Raw genomic sequence first — 26,902 nt, 5'->3', positions numbered from 1 at the left:
CCAGCAATACATTTCTGTTGTTTAGAAGCCACACGGTTTACGGTAGTGGGAATTGTTACAGCTGCCTGAGTAGACTATGAGAGTCCACCCTGTCTCACTTCCTAAATTGACTTTGGTTTCACCTTATTTTATGTCCTTGGAAGTGCTAGAAAAGTGCATATCCCAAGGGCAAAGATTTGCAGCCTGCCTGTCCCTGGTCTGCAGTCTTTCTTCTTACAAAGAAGCCCCAGAGGGCCTAGAAGAAGATGGAAAGAAGGAATGAGTCAGTCATCCAAGAAGTCTTTATTTTCCCACTTGGTTACTGTTTTGGAGCTTGTGCCCTCTGAGTTCTGAGATGGGGTTGGGGGGGCAGTGCCAGGGAAGGCCTGTGGGGCTGTGCAGTTGCTTCCCTCTGGGCTGGCTCTGAGCCCAGGGCAGGATCAGGCACTTGAGAGCCCCCCACCGAGCCTCATTGGCATAGACAGTTGTGCCTCTCACAGGGCTCAGGGGAGGTGGAGGTGTGGGCAAGTCCATCCCCAGGGCTGTAAGGAAGGAGCAGCTCCTCCACAAGGCCAAGCAGAAGCATTAGGGAAATCATCCTCAGTTTTAGCACTGCGTGTTCTTTAGGAGAGAAGTCCTGAGTGAGGAGGCCCAGCTGTTCTCCAGATCCAGCTCCTCGGGGGTTTCCACAGAGAACTGGTATCAAGGCAGCTCTCAGGGGCGGCATGCCCGGTGATGCAGCATCTTACCTTCATCCCCATCTCAGAATAGGCAGCCTGTCTCAGATTCAAGAAGGACGAATCCTGAGGTGTGGCGTTCAGTCCTTAGTTAGACCTGAGGTCCCCTGGAAATTGTGTTGATGCTGAGATGGATGAGGGGCGCTCGTTCTCTGGGGTAGACAGTGAGGAGTCCAGTTTCAGCCGAGCCTCCATGTCTGCATGGATGGTTATGACCCTGATTGTTTTTGGAAACAGCCAAGCTCTCTAGGTGTACTCAGCAAATGCAGAGTATAGAGGGTCATGGCGGGGTTGGTTATCTAAAATCAGACTGAGCACTTTGCCTCCTCTTCTCCCCTTGCCTCTTTCTTTTGTCTTCCTGCATACCCAGGGTATTATTTAAGCCATGGAAGCAAAACAGAGACTGCTCAGCCTCCCTAAGAGTAGTTGGTGGGAGTGGCCAGCAACCATGGAGGCAGGAGCAGCCCCTCTTTGCCTCTGAGTAGTCCCCACATGTTCCCTCTTCCTGAGATTTCAACTGCCAGGCCCGGTCACCTCTGTAGCCTACTCTTAGGACACATGAGTGGAGGCGAGGGTAACCAGAGTCCTTGTTCTTTCTTTGGATTGGAGTTGTCCAGCCCTTCCGATGTCTGGTCAGGGAGCAGAGTCACTGCTAAGATGTTGAGACTTGGAGATCAGGACCAGACTTTTCCCCATTCTTGCATCTGGCCTGTGCTTGGGCAGGGCCTCGGGTGAAGGATGGTCTTGGAATCACCCTTTTGTCAGCCCCAGGAAGGAGTGACTGGAGTGGCTTCTAGAAACTTCTCTCATTGCTTTTCCCTCATGGCAGCTAAGCACTTAATGTTCATGTTATAGAAGGGGAAACTGAAGCTCACAAAGAGTGTCTTAGAGAAGACCAGGACACCTGGGCTTCTTTCTTTGTCTGTCATAAATTGCCAGCTCCTGTCTTTAAGTTCAGAGAGACATTGGAGGTTCCCCTTACGTCCATCTGGGGCCAACAGAGGAAGCAGAGGCGTGGCCAGTGGTGAAGACCTGGAGTCCAGCCCCTTGTCCTTACTGATGCTGCTTCCTGTGACTGCAAGCACCACTAAGGAGCACACCCACCCAAGGGGTACCCCCAGATCACTCGGCCCACTTTCCCCAGACCCACCTTCCCAGGCTTGAGGGAGGTGGGTGCCTGGGCTGTTGGAGGGTGGCAGGGGTCAGGGGCTGGGTTCCTCTGGAAGCTGGCCTGCATACAGGGCCAAAGTGTGGTGCAGGAACTGGTACTGCTCTGCCGTCTGGATCATCCCCCCTCTGCAAGGAGAAACACACAGACCATGAGTAAAGGAGGGTCAGGGTGCTGGCTGAATGGCTCCAGTCAAACATTCTTGCAGTCCTACTGGAAAAGTCCTGACTTTCTCAAAGAACATGCCAACTCCTTTGCCTGTGTTACTCTTTTCTTTTTCTTTTTTTTCTTTTTTTTCTTTTTTTTATGAGACAGTCTCACTCTGATACCCAGGCTGGAGAGTAGTGGTATGATCTTGGCTCACTGCAGCCTCTGCCTCCCGGGTTCAAGTGGTTCTCCTGCCTCAATCTCCTGAGTAGCTAGGACTGTAGGTGCCTGCCACCATGCCCAGCTAATTTTTGTATTTTTAGTAGAAACGGGGTTTCACCATGTTGCCCAGGGTGGTCTTGAACTCCCGACCTCAAGTGATTGGCCCATCTTGGCCTCCCAAAGTGCTAGGATTACAGATATGAGCCACCATGCCCCGCCACCTATATTCATCTTTTCTACTTGCTACTCCTCCTTGCTGACCCTCAGATTTGCTGTGAGAGGAGTCCTCTGCCCCTTACACGTGCTGAGGGGTGATGCCCCGTGTTGACGCTTGGTCTTCCTTGATTCACTCAGCTCCTGGGACAAAACCAGACCTCTGAAGCCTTGAGTCGGGCCAGGAATACTCCTGAGCCTCAAGTTTCCTTCTTTCTAATAATCTTAAAAGTAAAAATAATGATTCCATACATTTGTATAATAGTTTCCATTTCCAAAACACTTTCATATAAGTTAACTCATTTCTTACAACAGTTTTCTTGGGGAAGGAGCCATTATCTCTCTCTAGATAAAGAAGTGGGGGCTGGGAACAGTGACTTAAGCCTGTAATCCCAGTACTTTGCGAAGCCAAGGGGGCATTGTTGAGCCCAGGAGGTCGAGACTAGTCTGGGCAACATAGTGAGACCTCATCTCTATTATTAAAAAAAGAAGAAAGAAAGGAAAAAAAAAGAAATGGGAGCTCAGAGAAATCTAGTGACATCTCAGTGAGACAAAAGTTGGAATCTGAACACTGGCTCTGCTTCAACCCAGTGAGCTTCTTTGCACTACTTGTTGCCTCATATCATGTTTAATTCCAGGCCTCCAAGCCAACTTTCCAGATAGATATTCTTTTTTTTTTTTTTTTTTTTTGAGACAGAGTCTTGCTGTGTCGCCCAGGCTGGAGTGCAATGGCACAATCTTGGCTCACTGCAACTTCCACCTCCTGGGTTCAAGCAACTGTCCTGCCTCAGCCTCCTGAGTAGCTGGGATTACAAGGGCCCGCACCAGGTCCGGCTAATTTTTGTATTTTTAGTAGAGATAGGGTTTCACCATGTTGGCGAGGCTGGTCTCGAACTCCTGACCTCAGGTGATCCACCCACCTCAGCCTGCCAATGTGCTGGGATTACAGGTGTGAGCCACCGCGCCCGGCCATCCAGATAGATATTTTTTGCTGGTTGTTAGTTGCAAAATAAACAGCTCTAAGCAGAAAGGGTTTCTTCCTTTCTTGCAGGAGTGCTTGATGGTGATGGGCCTATCAGGGCTCTGGGGCCCAGAGGCACTGATGCCCCCCATTAATGTTGTTGGCCTTGTTTACACCCACAGACCCACCTGTCTAGCCGCAGTTGGCACACAATGCCCAGAATGTCCACTTCGCCTCGGGCCTTCAGCTGTTGACAGCCAATTCGCGTGGCGATGAAGCAGCCTGTCCGGCCAATCCCTGCACTGAAGATAGCCAGGGAGGGGACAGGGAGGTCATGGGAGACAAGGGAATCTAAGAGCCAGGCCCCAAACCGTGGAGAAAGAAATGGGACCTGCAGGTGCTGTATTTTGGGGATAGGACTCTGGAGATGGGGGCAGGTAGAGTACTTCGGATTCCAGTCCCCTTGGGGACCCTGCTGGAGGCAGGTTATAACTGGCACAGGAGGAGTTTACGTTTCTTACCAGCCTCACTGTAAGCCTGTTGCAGGCCACCTTCTGGTCCCTGTGGACGTTTTGATGATCTCCCCTCTGCTGAGCATCTACAGCAGTTTCCAACAGACAGTTCCCCACTTGTGGGCGTGCTGACCCTTGAGCCCTCCTTATCTAACCTTGACTTCCTCTCAGCTCAGACTCATCTTCCACGCAGCCCATGCCCGGCCCCTCTGTTTCCCACCTCGGCGCCCTCCCACAGTCTTCTCTCCGCTCTGCTCTGCTTGCTCCATCGTGCCCTCTGTTCATTTCAAAACTCCCCAGGCCTCCTGTTCCTCTTGCGTGAGCCTCTAATGACCTCCCTGCACATGTCCCATTGCTACCTGTGGGTGGGCTGGGAAGGCCCTGTGTCATGCTTTTTGCCTCTGTGCTCTGTTTTATTTAGGATATGCACTCCCAAATGATCTCTTTCTTTTTTTTTTTTTTTTTTTTTTTTTTGTGGCGGGGTCTCTCCCCTTTTCTCCCCCTCTGGGGCGCGATCTCGGGTCACTGCAAGCTCCGCCTCCCGGGTTTACGCCATTCTCCTGCCTCAGCCTCCCGAGTAGCTGGGACTACAGGCGCCGCCACTACGCCCGGCTAATTTTTTGTATTTTTAGTAGAGACGGGGTTTCACTGTGTTAGCCAGGATGGTCTCGATCTCCTGACCTCGTGATCCGCCCGTCTCGGCCTCCCAAAGTGCTGGGATTACAGGCTTGAGCCACCGCGCCCGGCCAGTGATCTCTTTCTTTAGTCTTATCCCCTACGATACCCTCTCACTCCAGCCCAATCCATTTTTCACTCTATAGCCAAAGTGTTATTTTACAACCAAGTGTCTTAGCCAGTCCTACAAGGCCCCCCATCATCTGACCTTCACTGGCCTTCCAAACCCATCTCTCATCATTACCCCACACATAACCTCTGGGCCCAACCTGTAACCCTGCTCCCAGCAGTGTATCCATTTTCACATTTCTTCTCTGGGCCTTAGTTAGCATATGCTGTTCCACCTGCCTGGAATGTGTTCCCTTCCCTCTCTTCGCTTGGCTAATTCACCTTTCAGGTCTTAGCTTGGCTTAGATGGCCTTTCTCTTGGAAAACCTTCTCTGGTCAAAGTCTGGCTTAGGAGACTTGGTTCTATGCTCCCCATCATATCCCCATCACAGCTCTCATCACATTGTGTGATATTTAATAGTTTGTTTGTTTTTTTTTTTTTAAGACAGAGTTTTGCTCTTGTTGCCCAGGCTGGAATGCAATGGCGTGATCTCAGCTCACCGCAACCTCCACCTCCCAGGTTCAAGTGATTCTCTTGCCTCAGCCTCCCAAGTAACTGGAATTACAGGCATGCACCACCATGGCCAGCTAATTTTGTACTTTTAGTAGAGACAGGGTTTCTCCATGTTGGTCAGGCTGGTATCGAACTCCCGACCTCAGGTGATCCGCCTGCCTTGGCCTCCCAAAGTGCTGGGATTACAGGCCCGGCCGGTATTTAATTGTTTAATCTGCCTTCTTTGTTTGTTTTTGTTAGTTTGTTTGTTTGAGATGGAGTCTTGCTCTGTTGCCCAGGCTGGAGTGCAGTGGTGCAGTCTCAGCTCACTGCAACTTCCACTTCCCAGGTTCAAGCAATTCTCCTGCCTCAGCCTCCCACGTAGCTGGGATTACATGCACGTGCTACTTTTTGTATTTTTAGTAGAGACAGGTTTTCACCATGTTGGCCAGGCTGGTCTCAAACTCCTGACCTCAAGTGATCTGCCCATCTTGGCCTCCCAAAGTGCTGGGATTACAGGTGTGAACCACTGTGCCCGGCCAATAATAGGGTTTTCAATACATATTTGTTGAATGAGTAAATGAGTTCCCCAACAGTTGGAATCCTGTTTATGTCCTCCTGCAGCTGACTGGGACCTTCCTGATATTCTGTCCCCTCTGTGGATGGGGCCTGGGTGTCCAGCCCAGATGTTCGGGTTCTGCATGAAGGAGGTGAAAAGAACAGAGCCCTTGCTGAATGGCCTTGTGAGTCATGTCCAAGTAAGGGCTAGGCTTGCCTGATGCTCTTCTGCTCAGACCCTTCCCCAGGAGAGACCCAGGGGGCAGGGGAGGGAAGCGCAGTCCACAGGCTGCAGTGAAGGGAGGGCCACACACCTGCAGTGGACTACGATGGGCCCGGGGTGGGCAGCTGTCTCCGGGCTCTCCTCCACCTCTGCCACTAGGCGCAGCAGGGGCCCAGCTGATTCTGGTGTCTGGTGGTCGGGCCAGGCTGAGAAGAGGATGTGCTTTACTGACCGGCACTCTTCCCGGTACTGGGTTGGAGACAAGGCATGAGAACCAAGGTCAGGGTGGAGGGCATGTCTGCCTTTTTCTCTGGTGACTGAGGAAGGCAAGGGCTGGAATTACCCTGTGGGGGGTCATCTACTCAAAGCAAGCTAGGTTGCAATTTTCATGTTCATCATTCTCCACCGCTTCCCCCTCCAAAATGCTGGGAAGGAGCATTGTCCTGGGAGAGGGGAGACCCCGAAATTCAAGTCCTGGCTCTGCTTCCCATAAGCACATGACTTTGGGCAAGTCCCTTGATCTCATTTTCTTCACCTGGAAAATGGGGATAGTGATATCTTACTGGTTTACTTGCTAGGATATTTGGAGGAGAATGAGTTGATAGAGGAATGCTTTCAAAAATATAAAACACCGTAAAATAATAGAAGGCATTTAAAAAGCCCTTATGTACATGTTATTCCACATCTCTTTCTTTCTTTTTTTTTTTTTTTTTGCTTGTTTTTTTGAGACACACAGTCTCACTCCATCACCCAGGCTGGAGTGCAGTGGCACAATCTCAGCTCACTACAACCTCTGCCTCCTGGGTTCAAGTGATTCTCCTGTCTAAGCCTCCCAAGTAGCTGTAATTTTTAGTAGAGACGAGGTTTTACCATGTTGGCCAGGCTGGTCTGGAACTCTTGACCTCAGGAGGACTCCGCCCGCGTCAGCCTCCCAAAGTGCTGGGATTGCAGGCATGAGCTGCCACACCTAGCCTTCCACATCTCCTTTAACCTCCTCTCGTTCCCTTGGCCCGGCTCCTGGATCCTGCCTATCCTCGCCTGACCATTCACACAGACAGGTGGGTACTTCCTGGTAGTCCTATTCGGCTTTTTGGCTCTGCCCTATTAACTAGAGGCTGAGGACAGTGCTCAAGTTTCTCTTTCTTCTATAGATGTGGATTTAAGATGGTTTAGATGAGCAAACCCTTGGCTCCTAGTGAAGAGCCGGCCTGAGTTCCAGAGATGCTGTGGGCAGCCCAACCTCCCACTGGGCCTGGCCCCTGGGGTGGTACCTGGATGGTGAGCTGCCGCACAGTGTATTCTGGGCACTCTTTCATGTCCTGGATGCGAATCTGGAAGGGTCCATAGGTTTCCTCTTCTGTGGGCCAGTAGTGGACACATTTCTAGGAGGGAGGAAGCTGGGAGTCAGAAGAGGGTCAGCTGGAGCAGGTGACAGGGCAGCAAAGAGGGGCTGGTATCTCCTCCCCATCTTCCACCCCTACTGGATGGAAGGTCAGCAACAGGGAGCCTGGCTCTTCTGAGCTTGACACCTGCAAGCAGAGTGCTCACCCTATCCTATATTTCGGCCATGGACAGCCTCCCAGGGGTATATCTCAGGGAATTTTCTGAGAGGTATGAGCTGGTGCTGGCTCCCAGGGAAACCTCTGGTCCTGAGCTGCCCTGTGTGGGGAGTAGGGGGTGGGGCGGGCATAGCACTTTCTGGGTTCATCATGAACGTGGCTCTGCCTCCTACCTCCTTGCCCTCTCGGAGCTGAGTGAGCATGACAATGAGGGACACTTCCTCTTGCCACACCATCTCCCAGAAGTCCGACACAGTGTTGGGCATGGGGCCCTGGGTGGCAATGTAGACCTTCTCCTTCCCGTCATAGCCCTGGAAGGTGGAAGCACAGGGGAAGGGGTGGGGAGCAGTGAGAGCAGAACTCTGGGGTGATCCTGGATGCCTCAGGTGTTGGGGTCAGCCTGAAGCTGTGAACCACAGGTATAGACACACACGTGCATGAACACGCACACTCAGAAGGCACACGGTGGAAAGGATATGGGTTCTGGAGTGAGGATCAGATCCCTGTTCTGCTGTTTCCTGGCTGTGCCACTATAAGCCAGTTACCTAGCCTCCGTAAGCCTCAGTTGTATCATCTGTAAATTGGGCATAATAATATCTATCTTGTAGGAATGTAGAGTGGATTAAATTCAGTAAGATACATTGAGTCAATATAGCAAGTGCTCTATACATGTTTATTCTCTTCCTCCCCTGCTGCTTTCTTCTAGCACAAAATACCTAAACAGTGTTTAATATTTGTTCAGTGACAGTTTCACACGTACATGTTACTTTTCTATAAAAGTAGTAGCAAAATGTAGCACAGTCTCCCTAACCTGATTTTCTCACCTTCAGGACCCTCAGCTTCCTGCTCCTCAAGATGATGGTGGAATCAGGACTGCAGTTGATCTGGTATTGGCCGGCAAATGGAAGATCGTGTTTCCCCATAGCTTCCCTAGCTAAGAGCTTTTCGCCTCCCTGCGCCCCTGACTGATGTCTTACCACACTGAGTCACTAGAGAGCGCTGCTTTTACATCGCCTTAGGGTCCACAGCAGCGAGAAGCTGTCGAGGAGCATCCACCTGGCCTGGAGCTTCCTATAGCTTGACATCAATCAACCGTCTTCACATAAGAGGGGCTACTTGAGGGTCAGTTAAGGTAAGTTGTGGGCCGGGCGCGGTGGCTCAAGCCTGTAATCCCAGCACTTTGGGAGGCCGAGACGGGCGGATCACGAGGTCAGGAGATCGAGACCATCCTGGCGAAACCCCGTCTCTACTAAGAAATACAAAAAACTAGCCGGGCGAGGTGGCGGGCACCTGTAGTCCCAGCTACTCGGGAGGCTGAGGCCGGAGAATGGCTTGAACCCGGGAGGCGGAGCTTGCAGTGAGCTGAGATCCGGCCACTGCACTCCAGCCTGGGCTACAGAGCGAGACTCCGTCTCAAAAAAAAAAAAAAAAAAAAGGTAAGTTGTGGGGGAGGTCCCATTACTGCTGGCATCACCCATGCAGTTCTCGGGAGCTGCGACCTCTCAAGGAGCTGGAGATTGGGTTCAACAACACTAACTTCCTGCTAAGTTTAGAGGGTGGCATGGGAGGGCTGATAGTGGAGGTTAGGGAGACTCGGTGGTCTCTCCAGATATTTTTCAACATCTGCTCCGTTTTTTAGGTTGGTGCCTTAGGGCGCGTTCAGTGCCAGCCCAGCTTGGTAGGGCTATGACAGCAGTGAGCTGGAGCAGGGAGGGCAGGAAATGCAGGCACCTGATCCACGAGTCACAGCTGGAAGATATTCTCAGATGTCTGAGAATTCCCCCATTCCCCACCCACCACTGCAGCCAGGCCACTCACTCGGATGTAGTTGGCATTGATGTAATCTCCGTCCTCCTGGCTCTGTGCCCGGCCTAGACAGACACGGCTCTGGGGATCTAGGAAATAAAAATCAGCAGAGGTCAGAGGTCAGAAGGTGACCAACTAACACAGACTCCAGCAGGATCAGAAAGAAGAGAGTTCCTGTGCTCATCACAGTCCCAGCACCTTGTGTACAGCAGGTGGCCTTATCCCCACTGAAGTTGTTGTTGTTGTTGTTTTTTTTTTTTTTTTTTTGAGACGGAGTCTCGCTCTGTAGCCCAGGCTGGAGTGCAGTGGCCGGATCTCAGCTCACTGCAAGCTCCGCCTCCTGGGTTCACGCCATTCTCCGGCCTCAGCCCCCCGAGTAGCTGGGACTACAGGCGCCCGCCACCTCGCCCGGCTATTTTTTGTATTTCTTAGTAGAGACGGGGTTTCACCGTGTTAGCCAGGATGGTCTCGATCTCCTGACCTCGTGATCCGCCCATCTCGGCCTCCCAAAGTGCTGGGATTACAGGCTTGAGCCACCGCGCCCGGCCTGTTGTTGTTTTTAGAGACAGGGTCTCACTCTGTTGCCTAGGCTGGAGTGCAGTGGTGTGATCACAGCTCACTGTAACCTCTAACTCCTGGGCTCAAGTGATACTTCTGTCTCAGCCTTCCACATAGCTGGGACTACAGGCACATGCCACACCACACCTGGCTTATTTATTTATTTATGTTTTTGGTAGAGACAGGGTTTCACTTTGCTGCCCAAGCTGGTCTTGAATTTCTAGCTTCAAGCAATTCTCCCACCTCAACCTCCCAAAGTGCTGAGATTACAGGTGTGAGCCACCATGTCTGGCCCCTATGAAGAATTTTATACGCAGACGGTAGGGAGCTATATAATGTTTTTGAGCAGGACAGTGACATGATCAAAGCAATAGTTTGGGAAGGTTAACTGAGTGGTGCTATATAGGATGGACTACAGAAGGAAGGGAACGGAACAGCAGAGACCAAATGGGAAGATATAATATCAGATATAATATTCTAATATATATAGAATTCTATCCTTGAGATCAGTACGGGTTTAGAATAAGATTATGCTGGTAGGAATGGAAAAAGAGATGTAGAGGAAGAAGAATTTGTTTTCTAATGGTGAATATGGGATTCAGATGAGCAACTTGCTGGATATCACACAGCCGTGAAGTGGAACTAGGACTCAGATTCCACTCAGCCATCAGGCATTTGGCCTCTGCCTCTAAGGGGGAAGGATTTCTCTAAATGAAACCCAAACATGGATGAAGAAGCTGGCTTGTGAGGAAAGGAGAAGAGACTCTTGCTCTGCTCATGCCAGCCTGGTCATGGACAGAGGATACCCTGGGGACCAGGGGAATCTCAGGCAAAGGAATTGTTCCCTTTTCTGGTGGCTGCAGGGCTGATTAGAATTAGGCCAAGAACAGGGGTACTCCTCCCCCTGGCCTGGAATAGCGCTAATAGCCCCTTGATCCGCCCATGCAGGCAGAGGGCACTCCAGGAGGGTTAGCAGGAGACAGGGCCCATGTGCTCACTGAGCTAAAGCCTCAAGCTGGGAGTAGCTTCCCTATAGGGAGAGCAGGGGAGGGAGGGAGAGGCTCCAGGGCCTCGTGCCTGCCTCTGAAAAATAGAAGGTGCTTGTCCTGGGTCTGTCAGCTTGCAGGGTCACCCCCTCCTAGCTGAGTGTCCTCCATCCCCCCCGCCACTGCTCTCTTGCTGGCCGTTGCCCTGTCTCCATCTGACTTTCTCAAAGCCCTCTCTCTGGGAGCCCTCCTGGTGGTGCTTCCTCCACCACAAGCCTTGGCTGGGCACTTCCCAAGCGAGAGGAAGACAAGGAAAAGGGCTTCATGCAAGTAGCTAAGCTGAATATCTTAGGTAACATATTCAACTTATCTGTGCCTTAATTTCCTTATTTGTAAAATGGTCATCATAATATCACAGTACAAATTTCATGGGATTGTTGTGAGAAATGAGTGAATATAAAAGATTGAGACTGGCCGGGCGCGGTGGCTCAAGCCTGTAATCCCAGCACTTTGGGAGGCTGAGACGGGCGGATCACAAGGTCAGGAGATCGAGACCATCCTGGCTAACACGGTGAAACCCCGTCTCTACTAAAAAATACAAAAAACTAGCCGGGCGAGGTGGCGGGCGCCTGTGGTCCCAGCTACTCCGGAGGCTGAGGCAGGAGAATGGCGTAAACCCGGGAGGCGGAGCTTGCAGTGAGCTGAGATCCGGCCACTGCACTCCAGCCTGGGCGACAGAGCCAGACTCAGTCTCAAAAAAAAAAAAAAGATTGAGACTGGATGCAGTGGCTCACGCAGTGCTAATCCTAGCACTTTGGGAGGCTGACGCGGGCGGATCACCTGATGTCGGGAGTTCAAGACCAGCCTGACCAACATGGAGAAACCCCATCTCTACTAAAAATACAAAATCAGCCGGGTATGGAGGCGCATGCCTGTAGTCCCAGCTACTTGGGAGTCTGAGGCAGGAGAATCGCTTGAACCTGGGAGGTGGAGGTTGCAGTGAGCTGAGATTGCGCCATTGCACTCCAGCCTGGGCAACAGGAGCGAAAACTCCATCTTAAAAAAAAAAAAAAGGTTTGAGAGCAGGGCCTGGCCCAAGGTACATATCTGCAAACATTATTATTGCTGCTGTTGTGATTCTTGCTGCTTCTTCCCCCTTTCTCTGCTGAGAGAAGATGTGCCAAGCAAGGTTGTCCTTCCCTGGCTGAAACTGTGTACTTTGTCCTGTGAAGTTCTCTAGCCCCAGGGACTGCACCCAACTCCCTCCATCCCAGCTGCAGTTCTTACTTGGCAAGATGGTCTTGTATCGGTCCTTGGAGGCGTGGCCAGGGATGTCCAGGTCTTCGGGGCTGACAAAGTTTGAAGGGATCTTCTGGCAGGGGGAGGAAATGGGTGAGCAGCTGACTCCTAGCCTCCTTTTCTCTCCCTTCTACCTTTTTCTAGAACAGCTGGACTCTGGCCATTCCTTCTTGACATTAGTATGTAGGCCTAGATGGGGTGGGGGCAGAAGGGGAAGCCTGGGGGCAGCCCCCTCCCTCAACCCTGACGTTCTCTTTCCTAAGGGGCCCAAAGAGGAGACATGCCCACGGTGCCCGTGAGAGAATGGTTCCAGCTGGCTGCCTCTGATACAGAGGGCAGAGTGATTCGGAGGGGACCCCAATTTCTTACCAAGAATTCTTCTTCCAGCTGCTTGGGGCTGGGTGGCTGGTGCTGAAGGGCCCAGCGGGTAAGAGGGTGTCCAGCAGTGCGCAGGAAATGTAGGGTAACCTCCCGGGGTGTGTTCACGGAGCAGATGGGTTCTACGGCCCCCAGCGACCGAACGTCCAGCATCAGAGCCACATTGGAGCCCCGCCTGCAGGTATAGCCCCCCACTGCCTAGTGAGCACCCAATCATATTTGCTTTCCTTTTCTTTTTATCTTTTCTTTTAGACATAGGGTCTCTCTCTGTTGCCCAGGCTGGAGATAGGATCTCTCCCTGTTGCCCAGGCTGGAGTGTGCTGGCACAATTGTGGCTCACAGCAGCCTCAAACTCCTGGGCTGAAGCGATCCTCCCACCTCAGCTTCCAGAGTAGCTGGGACCACAGGCATATGCTACCACACCTGGCTAATTTAAATTTTTTTTTTTTTTTTTGGAGAGACAGCGTCTTGCTCTGTTGCTCAGGCTGGTTTTGAACTCAAGTGATCCTCCTGCCTTGGCTTCCCAAAGTGCTGGGATTATAGGCATGAGCCACTGTGCCTGACCATATTTGCTTATCTTACAAGTATTACTGTTATGAGGCACCTCTGAGGGGGCCGCTCTTTGTCTTTCCTTTAACCTGGAGGCCCAGTAAATTTAGGGTTCTGGCCCCTGCTGTATGCCCTCCTTTTTTTTTTTGAGAGAGGAGGTCTCACTATATTGCCTAGGCTGGTCTCTAATTCCTAGACTCAAGAGATCCTCTCACCTCAGCCTCTCAAAGTGCTGGGATTTGGGGCATGAGCTACCATGCCCGGCTCAGCCCTCTCCCTTTGTCAGCCAGAACAGGGCAGCCTTGAACTCAACTGCTTCTTCCAGCCGCCTGCCTCTTCCCACTCCCAGCCAGGCCCTGTGGCTCTGACATGCATCCAGCACCAAGAACGCTGCTGGCCTTGCCTGGAATTTAGGGAGCAGGCTCAGGGTTGATATGAAACTCTGTGCTCCAGACATGCAAAAGACATGCAAATGAGCACTACTGGTTTCCTTTCCAAATAGGAGTCAACAACTGAGGGCCCTCTGGACCCTGCTGTCAGAGCTGGCGGAGCAGATGGAGGGAAGGGAGGAGCGGAATGGGGACGCAGGGCGGGGAAGACCCCTCTCCCAGGGAAGATCTCACCTCTCCTGCAGCCGTACATGCTTCTTGGCTGGCGTTTTGGCAGGCGGAGGCTGGGTCATGGCTGCCCCCAAAGACAAGGTCAGCGGCTGTGCTCTGGAGCGCCCCCCACAGGCCTGGACCATGCTGGGGTGGGGTGCTAGGCCCAGGGGAGGCTCATTCAGCCATGAGGTCTGCCTGAAAGACAGGGTCCTCCGCTGCTGTTCTCTGGCCTGCCTGATTGGCCAGAAGGAGGCTCCCACGCTAGGCCGGCTTTGCGCTCTGTTTTCACTGGGGCGTCTTCTGTTTCCCAAGAGGTAGCCTCATTTTCACTAAGGGAAGGACAAGATCTATATGGCGGGACCCAGGGCACAAGGCAGTCTGGGGTCAGAGTAACGGCAAGATAAAGGGTAGAGATTGTGGATGAAGATAGGAAAGAATCCAGAAGGAGGAAAAGAGAGAGGGGAGAGAAGCCACACACCAGAGTACACAGGGCTGTGAGCGGGTCCAAGTGGGAGAAGGCAAGGGAGGAAGCAGAAAACATGTGTTCTCTAGGACAGAAGGGAGAAAGCGTGCAGAAGCCATCTCTGAGCTAACCAGTGGGCCTTCTCCTGAACAGGGAATGGAGGCCTCCAGCAGTGTTGGAACTGATTGGGCAGCCAGGCAGGCAGGCTCCTGGGCCCCAGCAGGGTCCTCTCCTAACTGCTGCTGTTCCACTCCCAAGTCCATTTCTGGCTTCTGGGGTCTCTGTCCAGGGAGGTAGGCTGGAGGTGTTTCCTTCCTCCTCCTGCCCATCCCCCCGTCTCCCGCCTCTGTAACCGTCACAGGAAATGGCCTCACCAAGCCCTTGAGCGACAGCGCATGGTGAGGCGACAGCTGGGGGCAAGACAGGGGGCATGGAGGTGATGGGACCATCTCCTCTTGGGGGCAGTCCCTATCTCCCAGAGCCAGGGTCACAGTGGGCGAGGTGGCGGGGCTGTTGAGTCACCAAGGCGGCAGGGATGGAGGTGAGGGGACAGAGTGGGCCCGGCACAGGTATGGGTGGTAGAGCAAGGGTCTCTGGCAGCAGAAAGGGTCCCTTCAGCCTTTGCTGTCCTTGCAGCTCCCTGTGGTTTCCCTGCTCACCCCCATCTTGGGGACACCAGGTCTGTGAGCACCCATTCCCCAGCCAGGCATTGGAGCGCCCCACTCGCCCTCCCGCACTCCCTCCTGAGATGCCCTCTTATATCCCCGGAGTTCGCACCCCCCAGGGCCACAGGACTCCCAGTCCCCGCTTCAGATACTTACTGAAGCAGCTGTGGCCCCCAGGCTGCCTCTTGCCAGCTGTCTGTCTGTCTGTCGGTCTGTCTTTGAGGGCTGAGAAGGCTCCAGGAAGCCAGCTTCCTCCCTCCGCCCCTCCTTGCTGCCACCCACGCACACCCCAGCTGCATTCTGCCCTCCTGTGCCTGCTGCCGCAGCCACCAGGGGTCGGCTGCCTCCCGCCTGTGCCCTTCTGGGGCCCAAGGCCCTGTTCCCTGGGAATGGGTGAGGGGCCAGGCCTTCCCGACCATCCTGCTTTCCCCAGCTTCCAGACCCTCTCCCCTCCTGCTGTGTTTCTCCTCTGGGTCTTTGTCACATCCAGCCACTGCCTACTTGCTGGGCACAGCTCGCCTGACCCCCAGCTCTGTGCTGTCCCACAAAGAACCCAAGGCTCTCCTGCTCAACCTGACCTTGGCCGGAGGCTTATTTCTGCTTCTCTGCTTCTGCCTCACAGTCCTCTCCCTCAAAGCCCTTGCTGCTTCAAGCCTTGGGAATTCATGGCCAAGCACAGACCACATCTTCCCAGAGCAGATGTGGCACAGACTCGGGGTGGGGAAAAAGAGGAGGCAAGAATCCATGCCTCACAATGTGAAAGAAAGGCCTGGGGCCAGGCCAAAAAGGTCGTCTCCACGCCCTGTGCCACGGCCCAGCTCTCCACAGCCCGCGGCCTGAGTGTAGGCCAGCCAAGCAGGAAACAGATAGCAGAGTCCACTTGTGGGAGGGAGTCTGAGCCCCCTGCAGGCCTCCTCCCAGAACCCTGACATCTACTTAGAAGACTTACAGACAGTGGACAGTCTCTGGCCCTCACACCAGGGGACTCCCATGTCCTCTTCGCTGCTGGGGTGCCTGGATGCCTGGGACCTGAAGGGTGGCCCCCAAGTCCAAGACTCCTCTGCCCACTGCCCCTGCCTGGCCTTGGCAGGCTCCTTGCGGGCCAGCAGCCCAGCCGGTTCATGCTTGCTGCAGGCCTCCTTTTACCTTGTAACATTTCAAACGCCCTTCCCTTCCCGGCCCCCAACACGCACAATCCACGTCCTCTTTCTTCCTCCCACTTCCCTGATTCAGCTGTCAAACGGTGACAGCAAAAAAGAAATGAGGTACCCTAGGCACAGGGGGTAGGCACGCCGGAGGGGGTGGTCGGGAGGGGGCTGGCCTTCTGCTGGCCCCTTGGGGAGGAGGGTTGAGATGAAGAACAAGAACGGCTCTCAGAGGCTCAGAAGGCCTCCCAGCACCCGCCCTTGCTCTGGGCAGTGGGGACAGGGCCTGGCTCTTTTTTGAGCCCCTCCATGGCCAGCTGATCCTGGCACCTCCTTCCCTGCAGCCTGCGCTCCTCTCCAGAGTGGGTGGGTTTCCCCGAGGAGGAGGCCAATTAGGGCTGGGAAATGGGTTGGCTCCTGTGCTCAGGAGAGAGTGGAGGGGAGCAGGAACCTGGGAATCCCTAACATGCTTGCGGGCAGTGACCCGGAGACTGGCCTCTGCCTCACCCCCCACACCAGTCAGTGTTTCCACTGGTGGGTAGTGGGGGCCCTGGGGACACAGAAGGGGGCAGGTGGGGGTTGGAAAGAGGGCCCGGCTCTGGGCCTATGCTGATTGTTATCAAGAACAGGAAGCTAGGACACCACAGGGGTGGGAGGAGGAAGCGGCAAAGCCCTCCCCACACAGGTCTGCCTGGTCCCCCCAAGTTTCCAGGGTCTGAGCCCTGTTGGCTGTAAGCCTACCCTTTGCCCCCACAGACCGAGGCCTAGGGCTGTACAGTTGGAAGCTGAGCTTCACGGCAAGGAAGATGGGAGCCAGAAGATGGGGAAGATAGTTGGGGGCAGGTGGGGTAGTGGCTGAGCATGAGGCAAGACCTCTCAAGGATCCCCCGTTCCCTCTGGCTGGGTGTGGGGTAGAGGGGACAGTCACTCCTTGGCTCCTGCCCATTCCTTCTTCTCCTGTGCTTAGAGATGCCTGGACGTCCATGGAGGTGTGTGGCCAGAGCTCATGCGGGCTGAGGGTGCCGACTGCAACCTCAGATGGGACCAAACATGCGTCGTCGCCCTGCACCACCCCCTCCCCAGCCTGGCCTGGTGACTTGGGACACCGCTTTCTGCCCTCTCTGGAGTGGATTCCGTCCCATCTGGGCTGCTGGGAGGCTCCTGGGAGTGACTCCCTCTCCCCTCCAGAACCTTCCCACCCGTGGTCCCAGCAGCTGTCAAACTTCCATCACTCGAATTGATTTGTGTTCCTGGGTTGAGATTTAGGTTCTAGCCACCCTCGACTCCAGAGAAAGTATAGTAATCGTTGGAAATCAGAAAGATCTGTGCATAATGAGTCTAAACGTAGCTTATTAACTGTGTGACTTTGGGCAGATTGCTGAGTCTCAGTCTCCTCCTCAGCTTCCTCCCTCCACTGGGGGATGATCATAGCACCTTCCTTGTCAGCCCATGGAGTGATTTGCTCCCGGAGGAGAGGTTGGGAGTCAGTAGCCAGAGGAGCGAGGAGCTGGGAGGAGCTGGCTGGGGAAGTGGGCCTGGGAGCAGCACAGGGTGAGGAGGTCACGGCTGCTGGGTCTCACCTCTCGACAGCCTCCCTCTTCCTCCTCATTGCTGACTTTCTCCCCGAAGCAGGGCTGCTGGGGCGCTTCCACCAGAGCACTGAGGAAGTTCAGGAAGGAGTCACTCCCAGGGGTCTCCCAGCATCCTGGGTGGGACAGAGTCCACACCAGCGAGGACAGAGAGGGCAGGCCAGGCTGGGGAGGGACTGATGCAGGGCATGACGCATCCTGAGAGTCAGGCCTTGTCCCATCTGAGGCTGTGGTGGGTGCCCTCAGCCCTCCCGAGCTCTGGCCACACACATCTTGACTCTCTTGTTTCCCCCTCTAGTGATTCCCAGTTCCAGGGCTATGAGCTGCAGCTCCCTGCCCCAAGTGTCAGAAGCCCCCGGCCCAGGGGAAAGGCGGCCGTTACATCTAGAATTCTCAGAAGTCTTTGCTCCTTGCCAGCCCCTAGGGAGTAGGGAGCTCCTTGCTGGGGTGCAGTTGGCTCCCAGAAGCAAAGGCTGCCACCCTCTAATTATCCAAGAGGAGGATCCTGGGGAGAGAGTCAGCTGCTGGGGGCCAGGACTCCTGGGTCCTGCACACTCCACCTGCTCTGCCCCCTTCCTAGCTGCCCTCCTCGGCTCCTCTCTGGAGAAGCACTAGGATCCTGGGCGGCTGCTCCTCCATCCTTCTCGCCCCCAAAATCCTAGGCCAGCCTGAGCCAGCTCGTTCTGCCCCAACTTTATAGGCCCAGGCTTGTTCCTGTTTGTGTGGGGGAGACAGAAACACTGAGAACTGGATCTGGGAGGCCTCATCCCGGAGGAAGCAGGGAGACAGCAGGGGAGACAGGGTGAGTGGGGCAGGGAAGTGCTGTTAGGGGCATGGGATGGGTCCGGGCTGACCAGAGTGACAACTGCACCCCTGTCTCAAAGCTGCACCCCTGTGTTGGGCCAGCTAGGACCTCCTGCTACCTTTTGGGTGAAGGGGAACATCCCATACCCCTTACCCCTGGCTGGGAGGACCAGCAATCCAGCCCTGCTCGGCACTGGGCCATCTTGCCAGGAGGTCCAGGAAAGTACCTGGTTCTTTGCCCGTTGCTGGAACTCAGGACCCTGGCAGGAAGGTTTTAGGGTGGAAGAGTCCCTCCCTCTCTCCCAAGCCCAGAGCCAGCCAAATGGACATCTATTCTACAATGTGGCCTTTTCTTCCCAGGGGCTCCCGTCTCCCTCCCGCTCTGTGTTGTCCCTGGACACCCACTCATGCATCCATCAAGACAGATGTGTACACCCTCATGGCCCACATTTGCACAAATGCACATGCACAGTGTCAATCCACACGTGACCAGCCCCTCCCCTGCTCTCCCATGACCTGGTCACGGGGAACTAGGCCTTCCCCCACTCCCTGGCCACCTTCCCCATAGTATAGGCAGCAGGGGGAGTGGGCGGCCTGGCTGTCCTGAGCCACCCCACCCCTCTGCTGCCCGGTGATTATCTTCCTCCAGTGTGGGGGCTGCCCAAGGCCTGGCTTCAGGCTGTGGGAGAGCAGGGAGGGGCCGGAAGAGCGCTGCCTGGGACAGCTGTAGGCCAGGCCAGTTCACATTTGGGAGCCAGGACTCCTGGACCTGCCCCTTGCCCTCTCCTCTGCCTCCTGGCTGGCTCTCTCCAGAAGGAATCAGTAAGGTGCCCTGAGACCTCAGGGTAGTGGGGGGAACCCCAGGGGTTCTCTAGGGAGAGGATGTGGGTTTGTCTGTGGGGGTGGTTGCTGGGGAGGAGATACAGCCCTTGCGGTACCTTTTCTTTTGCTGAATGGAGAGGTTTGGGCTGGGGAGGCTGCTGCTTATTTATTTTATTTTGTTTTTTTGAGATGGAGCCTCACTCTGTCACCAGGCTGGAGTGCAGTGGCGCCATCTCAGCTCGCTGCAACCTCCAACTCCGTGGTTCTAGTGATTCTCCTGCCTCTCGAGTAGCTGGGATTACAGGCACGCACCGCCACGCGCAGCTAATTTTTGTATTTTTAGCAGAGACGGGGTTTCACCATTTGGCCAGGATGGTCTTGATCTCCTGACCTCGTGATCTGCCCACCTCAGCCTCCCAAAGTGCTGGGATTACAGGCATGAGCCACCGTGCCCAGCTGGCTGCTGCTTATTTATCAGAACCTCTAGGGGCCCTGTCTCCCGGTCCCCTAGGCTGAGCTGGGGACTGGTGGCTGTGCCTCTTAAGGCCAGGTGCCTCCTCAAGGCTCTGTCCAAAGGACTAGCTATGGAGTCTGTGCTGGGCCCCGCAGGCCTCTTTTTTGTGGGGACTCTTGGGCAGGTTCTGACATACCCTGCATTTACCTAGACCTGTGTCCTGTGCGTCTTTTCTCCTTAGGTTCCGAATTAGGGCGCCTCCACCCCGCCTCTCCCCTTTTTGGTTGCTGATCAAGGCTACCAGAAAGAACAAAGTGAGACGTCCACAGGTGAAGTGGGATGAGGATGGGATGAGAAGGTACGTCGTTTCGCCCACCTCTTGGTCACACTGGGACCTGGGACCGCTTCCCTTTCACATCAGTTTCCCTGGTTGCAACCTTCCCCCGCCCCTCGCCCCCGCCTTTCAAAAGAGCACATATGCGCAGGCGCACACACAGCCTGGAAAATCTCCTGAGTCTGCAGTGCTGAGTTTCCAGGCCCCCATCCAGGGGCCGGGTGGGCGGCTCTGAGGTTTGGGGCTGGGTGGAGCGGGGGAGGGGCAAGCAGCCCCTGGCTGTGGCCTGAGCAGGCAGCCGGGCTGAGCTGGGGCAGGCTTGTCCTTCCTGCTGGGGCAGGCCCAGGAGAATCCAGCTACCCCAGAGGCTGCCTTGGTGTTCAGACTTCCATACTCGTGTGTTTTCCGCGCATCCCCTCTCCCCACTTCCTGAGTTTGTTCTGAGTCCTAGGCTTCACTCCCAGGGCCCAAAGCCTTTTCTTCCGTTCTCCCTCCTCATCCTCAGTTGTCTGTGGGTGGGAGCACCTGGGTGAGCAGCTCGGGGTGACTCGGGTTGTAGTCAGGAGTAAAGCAAAGCCCTAACTTCGTTATCTTTGAGGCCAGGCCTCAGGCAGGCTTGCCTGGGTTCCAGCAGTGCCCAAAGCCAGGTGGAGGTTGGGAGGGGCCCGGGGAACCAGGATGGACGCTGCTGATCCGGGGAGAGGAAGTGGGGGAAGGCAAGCAAAAGTCTCAGGTACCTGAATTGCTCCTCAGAGGATTCCCAGCTGAGAGGACCCCAGTTTGGGAGGTTAGGAGCAGGGTCCGCCATCTCTGTTTTGTGGAGTCTGAAGTCCCAGGTTCAAGCCCAGTTTTTCTGTTCACAAACTTGGGCTCTTCCCCTCTCTGGTTATCGCCTTCCTCATCTGGCAGTGATGAGGTGCGACCAGAGGAGGCCCGAAGGCCAGGTGGGCTCTAGATCTACAATTGCTGTGACTCAGGAGCCAAAGGATGTGCTTCTGTCCACAAGAGCATGGTACCTCATGGAGATACAAAAGGAGGCACACACTCAGCTGGCCATCCACCTAGGACACAGGAACACACATCCACATGGTGTCACCAAGACCATACACACCCCCGGAAACACTATCTATCTCGCATTTGGTGATGGAATCAGCAGACACCGTGCCCCTCCTCCAGGGCCAAGGAGTGGGAGAGCCAGCTGCAAATGTGTCCATTTGCAAAACCACCTCTCCTCTGGGTCTTTCCCAAGAGCACAGGACCCTTTCCTCCCTGGAGAGCTGAGGGCTGGAAGTGGGCTAGAGGTAGGGGAGGCATTAAGGAAGGAGACCACTACTACTCCTGCTGTCCTCCTCCCCCCATCTTGCCTAGTTCACAAGAGAGTCTGAGGAAAGAGAGAAAGCAAAAAGTTGGAAAGAAACAGAAGTAAGATAAATAGCCAGACAACCTTGGCACCACCACCTGGCCCTAGGAGTTAAAAGTAATAATAATAGGCCGGGCGTGCTCACTGTAATCCCAGCACTTTGGGAGGCCGAGACGGGCTGGATCACAGGTCAGGAGATCGAGACCAACCTGGCTAACGCTTGAAACCCCGCCTCTCTACTAAAAAAAAAATACAAAAACTAGCCGGGCGAGGTGGCGACTTCGTAGTCCCAGCTACTCTCGGGAGGCTGAGGGGCAGGAGAATGGCGCGTGATCGGGAGGCTGGAGCTGGTGGTGAGCTGAGATCTGGCCACTGCACTCCAGCCTGGCATGGCCAGAGTGAGACTCCTGTCTCAAAAAAAAAAAAAAAAAAAAAAAAAAAAATCAACCCCTAATCTAAACTACTTTGTAAGTATCTGTAAATTCCAGACATTGTATGAAAAAGCATTGCAAAACTTTCTGTTCTGTTAGCTGATGCATGTAGCCCCCCCAGTCACGTTCCTCACACTTGCTCAATTCATCATGACTCTTTCACATGGACTCCTTAGAGTTGTAAGCCTTTAAAAAGGCCAAGAATTTCTTTTTCAGGGAGCTCGGCTCTTAAGATGCAAGTCTGCTGACACTCCCGGCCAAATAAACCTCTTCCTTCTTTAATCTGGTGTCTGAGGAGTTTTGTCTGTGGCTTGTCCTGCTACAGCATCGGGAAGAGGTGGGCTTGTCTGCAGCCTGAGAGTCACAATCCGCTTCCACCTTCTGGGCCTGGAGCCAGTCTCCTCCTCTGTTCCTTCAAGAGCCTTGCCAAGGCTGGAGAGATGGGGGGTCAGACTCTGGGAGTAAGAGGCAGCCCCTTGGCCAGGAGCGGTGGCTCAGGCCTGTAATCCCAGCACTTTGGGAGGCCGAGACGGGCGGATCACGAGGTCAGGAGATCGAGACCATCCTGGCTAACACGGTGAAACCCTATCTCTATTAAAAAGTACAAAAACTAGCGAGGGACGAGAGTGGTGGTAGCCTGTAGTGCTCTTCCGGGAGGCTGAGGCAGGAGAATGGCTTAAAACCCGGGAGGTGGAGGCTTGCAGTAGGCTGAGATCCGGCCACTGCACTCCAGCCTAGGTGTGGGAGTGAGACTCGTCTCAAAAAAAGGGCGCGCACTTTGCTGCCTGCTGCCTCTTCTGCCAGAACTCACCGCGCCCCACCCATGCCGCCCGCCTGCTTGCCTGCCAGCCAGCAAGGCAAGAGGGCCAGGGGACTAGCTCCTCCCCTTGCTGCCTCCCAACTTTACTCTGTAGCTATCAGGTTGGGGCCTGTCCTGTTGCTGCCCTGCTCCTATCCGGGGTTTTTGCTTGAGAGGTAAGGTGGGCATGGGGGGCAGACCAGCGGGTGGGGTCCCCACTCTTCAGGGCATATCCAGGCCTCCCAGCCCTCCTCGGGGCCCCACGGCCTTCAGGTCACATTGGTGAGGAGAGTCTGCTCATACCTCCACAGAGGCCAGCATGCTTGGCACCAGCTGAGGCAAGGCAGATTGCTCCAGCCTGCCTGGAGAACAGATCACCTTCTAATGAGCTCACCTCTGGGAGATGCCCCTTGGCTGTGTGTGGGGCTGTCAGACACAGCAACAGAGCTTTCTCTTGGATCCTGGCCCTGCCCCACCACCCCAGTAGCCTTCCCAGAGGCCTCTGTCCATTTCCCCCACGCTCTGTTCCCTTTCTTCCTGCAGGAGGAAGCATGCCCGTCCCTGGAAAGGAGTGCAGGCAGGGAGAGTGCAGGTAGGTGTCTTCAGCGGGGGAGAGAGTTCTGGGGGTGAAGAGTCAGGGGTGCAGGGCCAGTGTTTCCACACCAGACCCTGCCTCTACCCTGGCTTTTTCTGGGTTTTTTTTTTTTTTTTTAGCCTTCCATTCTTCTTTAAGGCAGAAAGGCTATTAGTGGGTTCTGAAAGCACCTCTTTTTCCCCAGGCCCACCCCTGATCGTGAACATCACCAGCCAGGGTAGACCTACTAGCCTCTTTCTGAGTTGGGCAGCCCCGGAACCAGGCTTGTTCATCCATGCCCTCTGCCTCACACGTCTGAGCCCCCTCAGCTCTCCTGTAGGGCAGCAGCTCCAGGCCCACACCAATGCATCCAGCTTTGAGTTCCAGGATCTGGTGCCAGGGAGTCGCTACCAGCTGGAAGTGACTGCCCTGCGACCCTGTGGGCAGAATGTCACTGTCACCCTCACTGCTCGCACTGGTATGAGGCCTGCAGGCTGAGGGGGTGGGGGTGTTGCCTGGGGTTGGGGCAGGAGGGGGCTGCCCTGGAGTGCTGGCAGGGAGGGCAACTTCTCTGTAGACCATGTCTAGTACAGTCACCCATTTAGGAGCACTACAGGCAAAGGGGTGATGCCCGTGTGGCAGTGACCTTGGTGTCTCTGTCTCCCTCTGATGCAGCCCCGCCAACTGTCCATGGACTGCAGCTCCACAGCCCCGGGAGCCCATCCCGCCTGGAGGCCTCATGGGGTGAAGCCCCCGGGGAGCAGGATGGCTATCGCCTTCTCCTCTACCACCTGGAATCCCAGACATTGGCACATAGTATCTCCACGCCCCCGGGCACCCTGTGCTACAATTTTGGAGACCTCTTGCCAGGTAGTGAGTATATTTTGGAAGTTAACACTTAGGCTAGCAACCTCCCAGCAAAAACCAGCCTCCATCAGTGGACAGGTAAGGTGGGCACTTGGGCAAGGCCCCAGGTGGCAGCCAATCTGGGAGTGGTGGGAATGGTGGAAAGTCCGGCGCCTCGTAGGCAGCCGTGCCCCAATGTGCCTGGGCTTTTGTGCTCCCTAGTGCCAGGGTCCCTGCAAGCATCCTGCTCCAGGGGTCTTTCTTGAGCCGGACTTTGTTCTCTCCATCCTTCCTGCAGCCCCTGTGTCTCCGGATCACCTGGTACTGCATACCCAGGGCACCAGTGCCTTGCAAGCCTTTGGGAATGGCTCCAAGGGGGGCTGCCTGGCTCCACGTGGTGCTTATAGACCTCCTAGGTGGCACCAACCTGATGGCAGTAGTCAGATGGGGAGTCTCCCATCACACCTTCCTTCACCTGTCTCCGGGCACCCCCTATGAGCTGACGTTCAGTGTTGCTGCCGGGCCCCATTAGGCAGTGGGGCCCAATGCCACAGAGTGGACCTGGGAGTGCCTTTTGGGGTAAAGGAGACACAGCCGAGACTTCCCATCTCTTCTCCATGGGTCAAGTAGCCAGGATGCAACTGGCAGGGGAGGCGGCGTCTTTGGAGGCTCAGAGGGAGTGTACCTCCAGTTGGCTAGTGGTGGGCACCTATCTGAGGGGATGATGGTGGTGACAATAGTTGTCAATTGAACCCTTCTGTGTGCTGGACTCTGTGCTAAGCACTTTCTGTTTTTGTTTTGTTTTGTTTTGTTTTTGTTTTTTGAGATGAAGTCTCGCTCTGTTGCCAGGCTGGAGTGCAGTGCCGTAATCTCAGTTCACTGCAACCAGGGGAGGGAGGTCAGAGCAGGGGAGAGGCTCAGAAGAGCTGGGCAGGGGGCACCAAAGGGCTGCAGGCGGTATATGGACCCCTCACCAAATTGCCTTTCTCTTCAGGTCCCCTGGCACCACAGTTACTGGAGGTTATCAGCAGGGGCGGCCCCTCTGACCTGGCCATTGACTGGGCCCCAGCACCAGGACAGTGGGAAGGCTACAGGGTCGCTTGGCACTAGGAGGGCAGCCAGAGGTCACCGGGCAGTCTTGTTGACTTGGGCCCGGACAATTCCAGCCTGACTTTGAGGAGTCTGGTGCCCAGCTCCTGCTGTGCCGTGTCAGTGTGGGCCTGGGCGGGGAACCTTAACTCCAGCATTCAGAAGATCCACACCTGTACTTGTGAGTTCCTGGCTGCAGCCTGTGGGAGGCCAGCCCCAGGTGGTGGACTGGGGGACTGGCATCCTCTACTCTGCACTTCTATGTGCCATATTCTTTTTTTTTTTTTTTTTTTTTTTTTTGAGATGAATCTCGCTGTGTTACCCAGGCTGGAGTGCAGTGGCGGGATCTCAGCACATTGTAACCTTCAACCCCTGGGTTCAAGTGATTCTCCTGCCTCAACCTCCTGAGTAGCTGGAATTACAGGCGCCCGCCACCTTGCCTGGCTAATTTTTGTATTTTTATTTTATTTAATTTTTTTTAGTAGAGATGGAGTTTCACCATGTTGGCTAGGCTGGTCTTGAACTTCTGACCTCAAACTGTTCACCTTGGCCTCCCAAAGTGCTGGGATTACAGGCGTGAGCCACTGTGGCTGAACTGTGTGCCATATATTTTTTTTTTCCCAAGATGGAGGCTTGCTCTGTCACCCAGGCTGGAGTGCAGTGGCATGATCTCGGCTCACTGCAACCTCCACCTCCAGGGTTCAAGCAGTTCTCCTGCCTCAGCCTCCCAGGTAGCTGGGATTACAGGTACCTGCTACCACGCCTGGCTAATTTTTGTATTTTTAGTAGAGACGGGGTTTCACCATGTTGGCCAGGCTGGTCTTGAACTCCTGGCCTCATGATCTGCCCACTTCGGCCTCCCAAAGTGCTGGGATTACAGGCATGAGCTACTGCGCCCGGCCTTGTGTGCCATATTCTTGACTCAGAAGGCCATGAGTACAAGATGAGACTTTTCATGAATCTATCTGCAAGCAATTTCTACCTCCTTCCATCTGGTTAGCTATATACCCGCCATCTATCCACCATCTATCCACCGTCCATCCATCCATCTATCCATCCACCATCCATCCATCCATCCCACAATTATTTAATGAATGACTGTCATTTTCTTGGCATGAAACCAGTTGCTGAGGCCAAAATGATGAATAGTCCTCAGTGCCTCAGGAAGATAAGTAAGCAGATGGCTTACTTTATATATCATAATACCTGTTAATGCACTAATTGGAATGTGCATAATGTATTAGCTTGAACTCTATGAAACTCCATTCCTATTGGTTAAAATGGCTGCATCTCAGGAATTTTATGTGGTTCAGTCTAATCTTTTAGGACTCACAGAAGGGACATCTGCTTAAAAAGTCAGAGGAGGTTTCCCGGAGAAGAGTGAGCTGAGTGAGAGCAAGCTGGTGGGGGACAGGGTGGGGTCCTGCCCAGAGGCATCTGCTGGGGCTGGGGAGGATGGGTAGAGAGGACCTTAGCAGGAGGCTAAGCGTGCACCAAGGTCCACAGGCCAGAGATAGACTGAACCGGAACTGAACGTCAGCAGGTGAACTGGAGACTGGGGCCCTCAGAGGTGTGAGGGTTGGCGCCATGCCCTCAAAGGGCAGACAGGGAGGAAGCGGGGCAGCAGGTGTCTGGGCAAGCATCTGTCTAAGAGGGTTTCCTGGGAAGGAAAGGAGGGTGGCCTTTGAGCCCTGTGGAAGCGGGGGTTTTAGGTGGGGAGTGCTGGGAGCTTGCCTGGGGACTGAGGAGATGGGTGTAGCTCATGGGGGGAGAGGCAGGGGATTCGGGTGACTC

The 26,902-nt window shown here is 54.6% G+C and overlaps 1 protein-coding gene and 1 long non-coding RNA gene across 10 annotated transcripts; one reads left to right on the top strand and one right to left on the bottom strand.

Moving 5' to 3' along the window:
- Nucleotides 1-263: 263 nt before the first annotated feature.
- On the bottom strand, nt 264-16,008 carry PTPN7 (protein tyrosine phosphatase non-receptor type 7). 9 transcript variants are annotated; one of them, XM_003893293.5, is made up of 10 exons: nt 15,811-16,008; nt 13,755-13,924; nt 12,574-12,757; nt 12,193-12,277; nt 9,374-9,450; nt 7,729-7,866; nt 7,268-7,378; nt 6,088-6,245; nt 3,616-3,729; nt 264-2,012 (listed from the first exon to the last, which is right to left on the bottom strand). In XM_003893293.5, the coding sequence occupies exons 1-10, from the start codon at nt 15,982-15,984 to the stop codon at nt 1,919-1,921; spliced, it is 1,305 nt and encodes a 434-aa protein (XP_003893342.3). In that variant the 5' UTR covers nt 15,985-16,008; the 3' UTR covers nt 264-1,918. The 9 variants fall into 9 exon arrangements, with proteins under 9 accessions (XP_003893342.3, XP_009188325.1, XP_009188310.1 ...); XM_009190061.4 differs by having other exon boundaries at nt 13,755-13,928; nt 15,811-16,007; XM_009190046.3 differs by lacking the exon at nt 15,811-16,008 and adding an exon at nt 15,018-15,717 and having other exon boundaries at nt 12,193-12,274; nt 13,755-13,928.
- On the top strand, nt 7,865-25,403 carry LOC103878719. Its single transcript, XR_004179283.1, has 5 exons — nt 7,865-8,687; nt 18,296-18,397; nt 19,917-20,033; nt 23,143-23,191; nt 23,849-25,403. It is a non-coding gene; the product is annotated as an uncharacterized LOC103878719 (long non-coding RNA).
- Nucleotides 25,404-26,902: the final 1,499 nt, after the last annotated feature.

Source organism: Papio anubis, chromosome 1 (assembly GCF_008728515.1).
Source record: "Papio anubis isolate 15944 chromosome 1, Panubis1.0, whole genome shotgun sequence".
Classification (NCBI taxonomy): domain Eukaryota; kingdom Metazoa; phylum Chordata; class Mammalia; order Primates; family Cercopithecidae; genus Papio; species Papio anubis.
This window is presented reverse-complemented; position numbering and strand designations above follow the sequence as displayed.

What these genes read in the sequence shown, in the direction of transcription:
- PTPN7 (XM_009190035.3), bottom strand. Translation starts at nt 15,280, where the DNA reads ATGGTCGGGAAGGCCTGGCCCCTCACCCATTCCCAGGGAACAGGGCCT. An exon ending in TCAATGCCAACTACATCCGA is followed by an intron (nt 7,867 to 9,373) that starts GTGAGTGGCCTG and finishes TCCACCTTCCAG; the next exon opens with GGCTATGACGGGAAGGAGAA. An exon ending in CCCATCGTAGTCCACTGCAG is followed by an intron (nt 3,730 to 6,087) that starts GTGTGTGGCCCT and finishes GGCTATCTTCAG; the next exon opens with TGCAGGGATTGGCCGGACAG.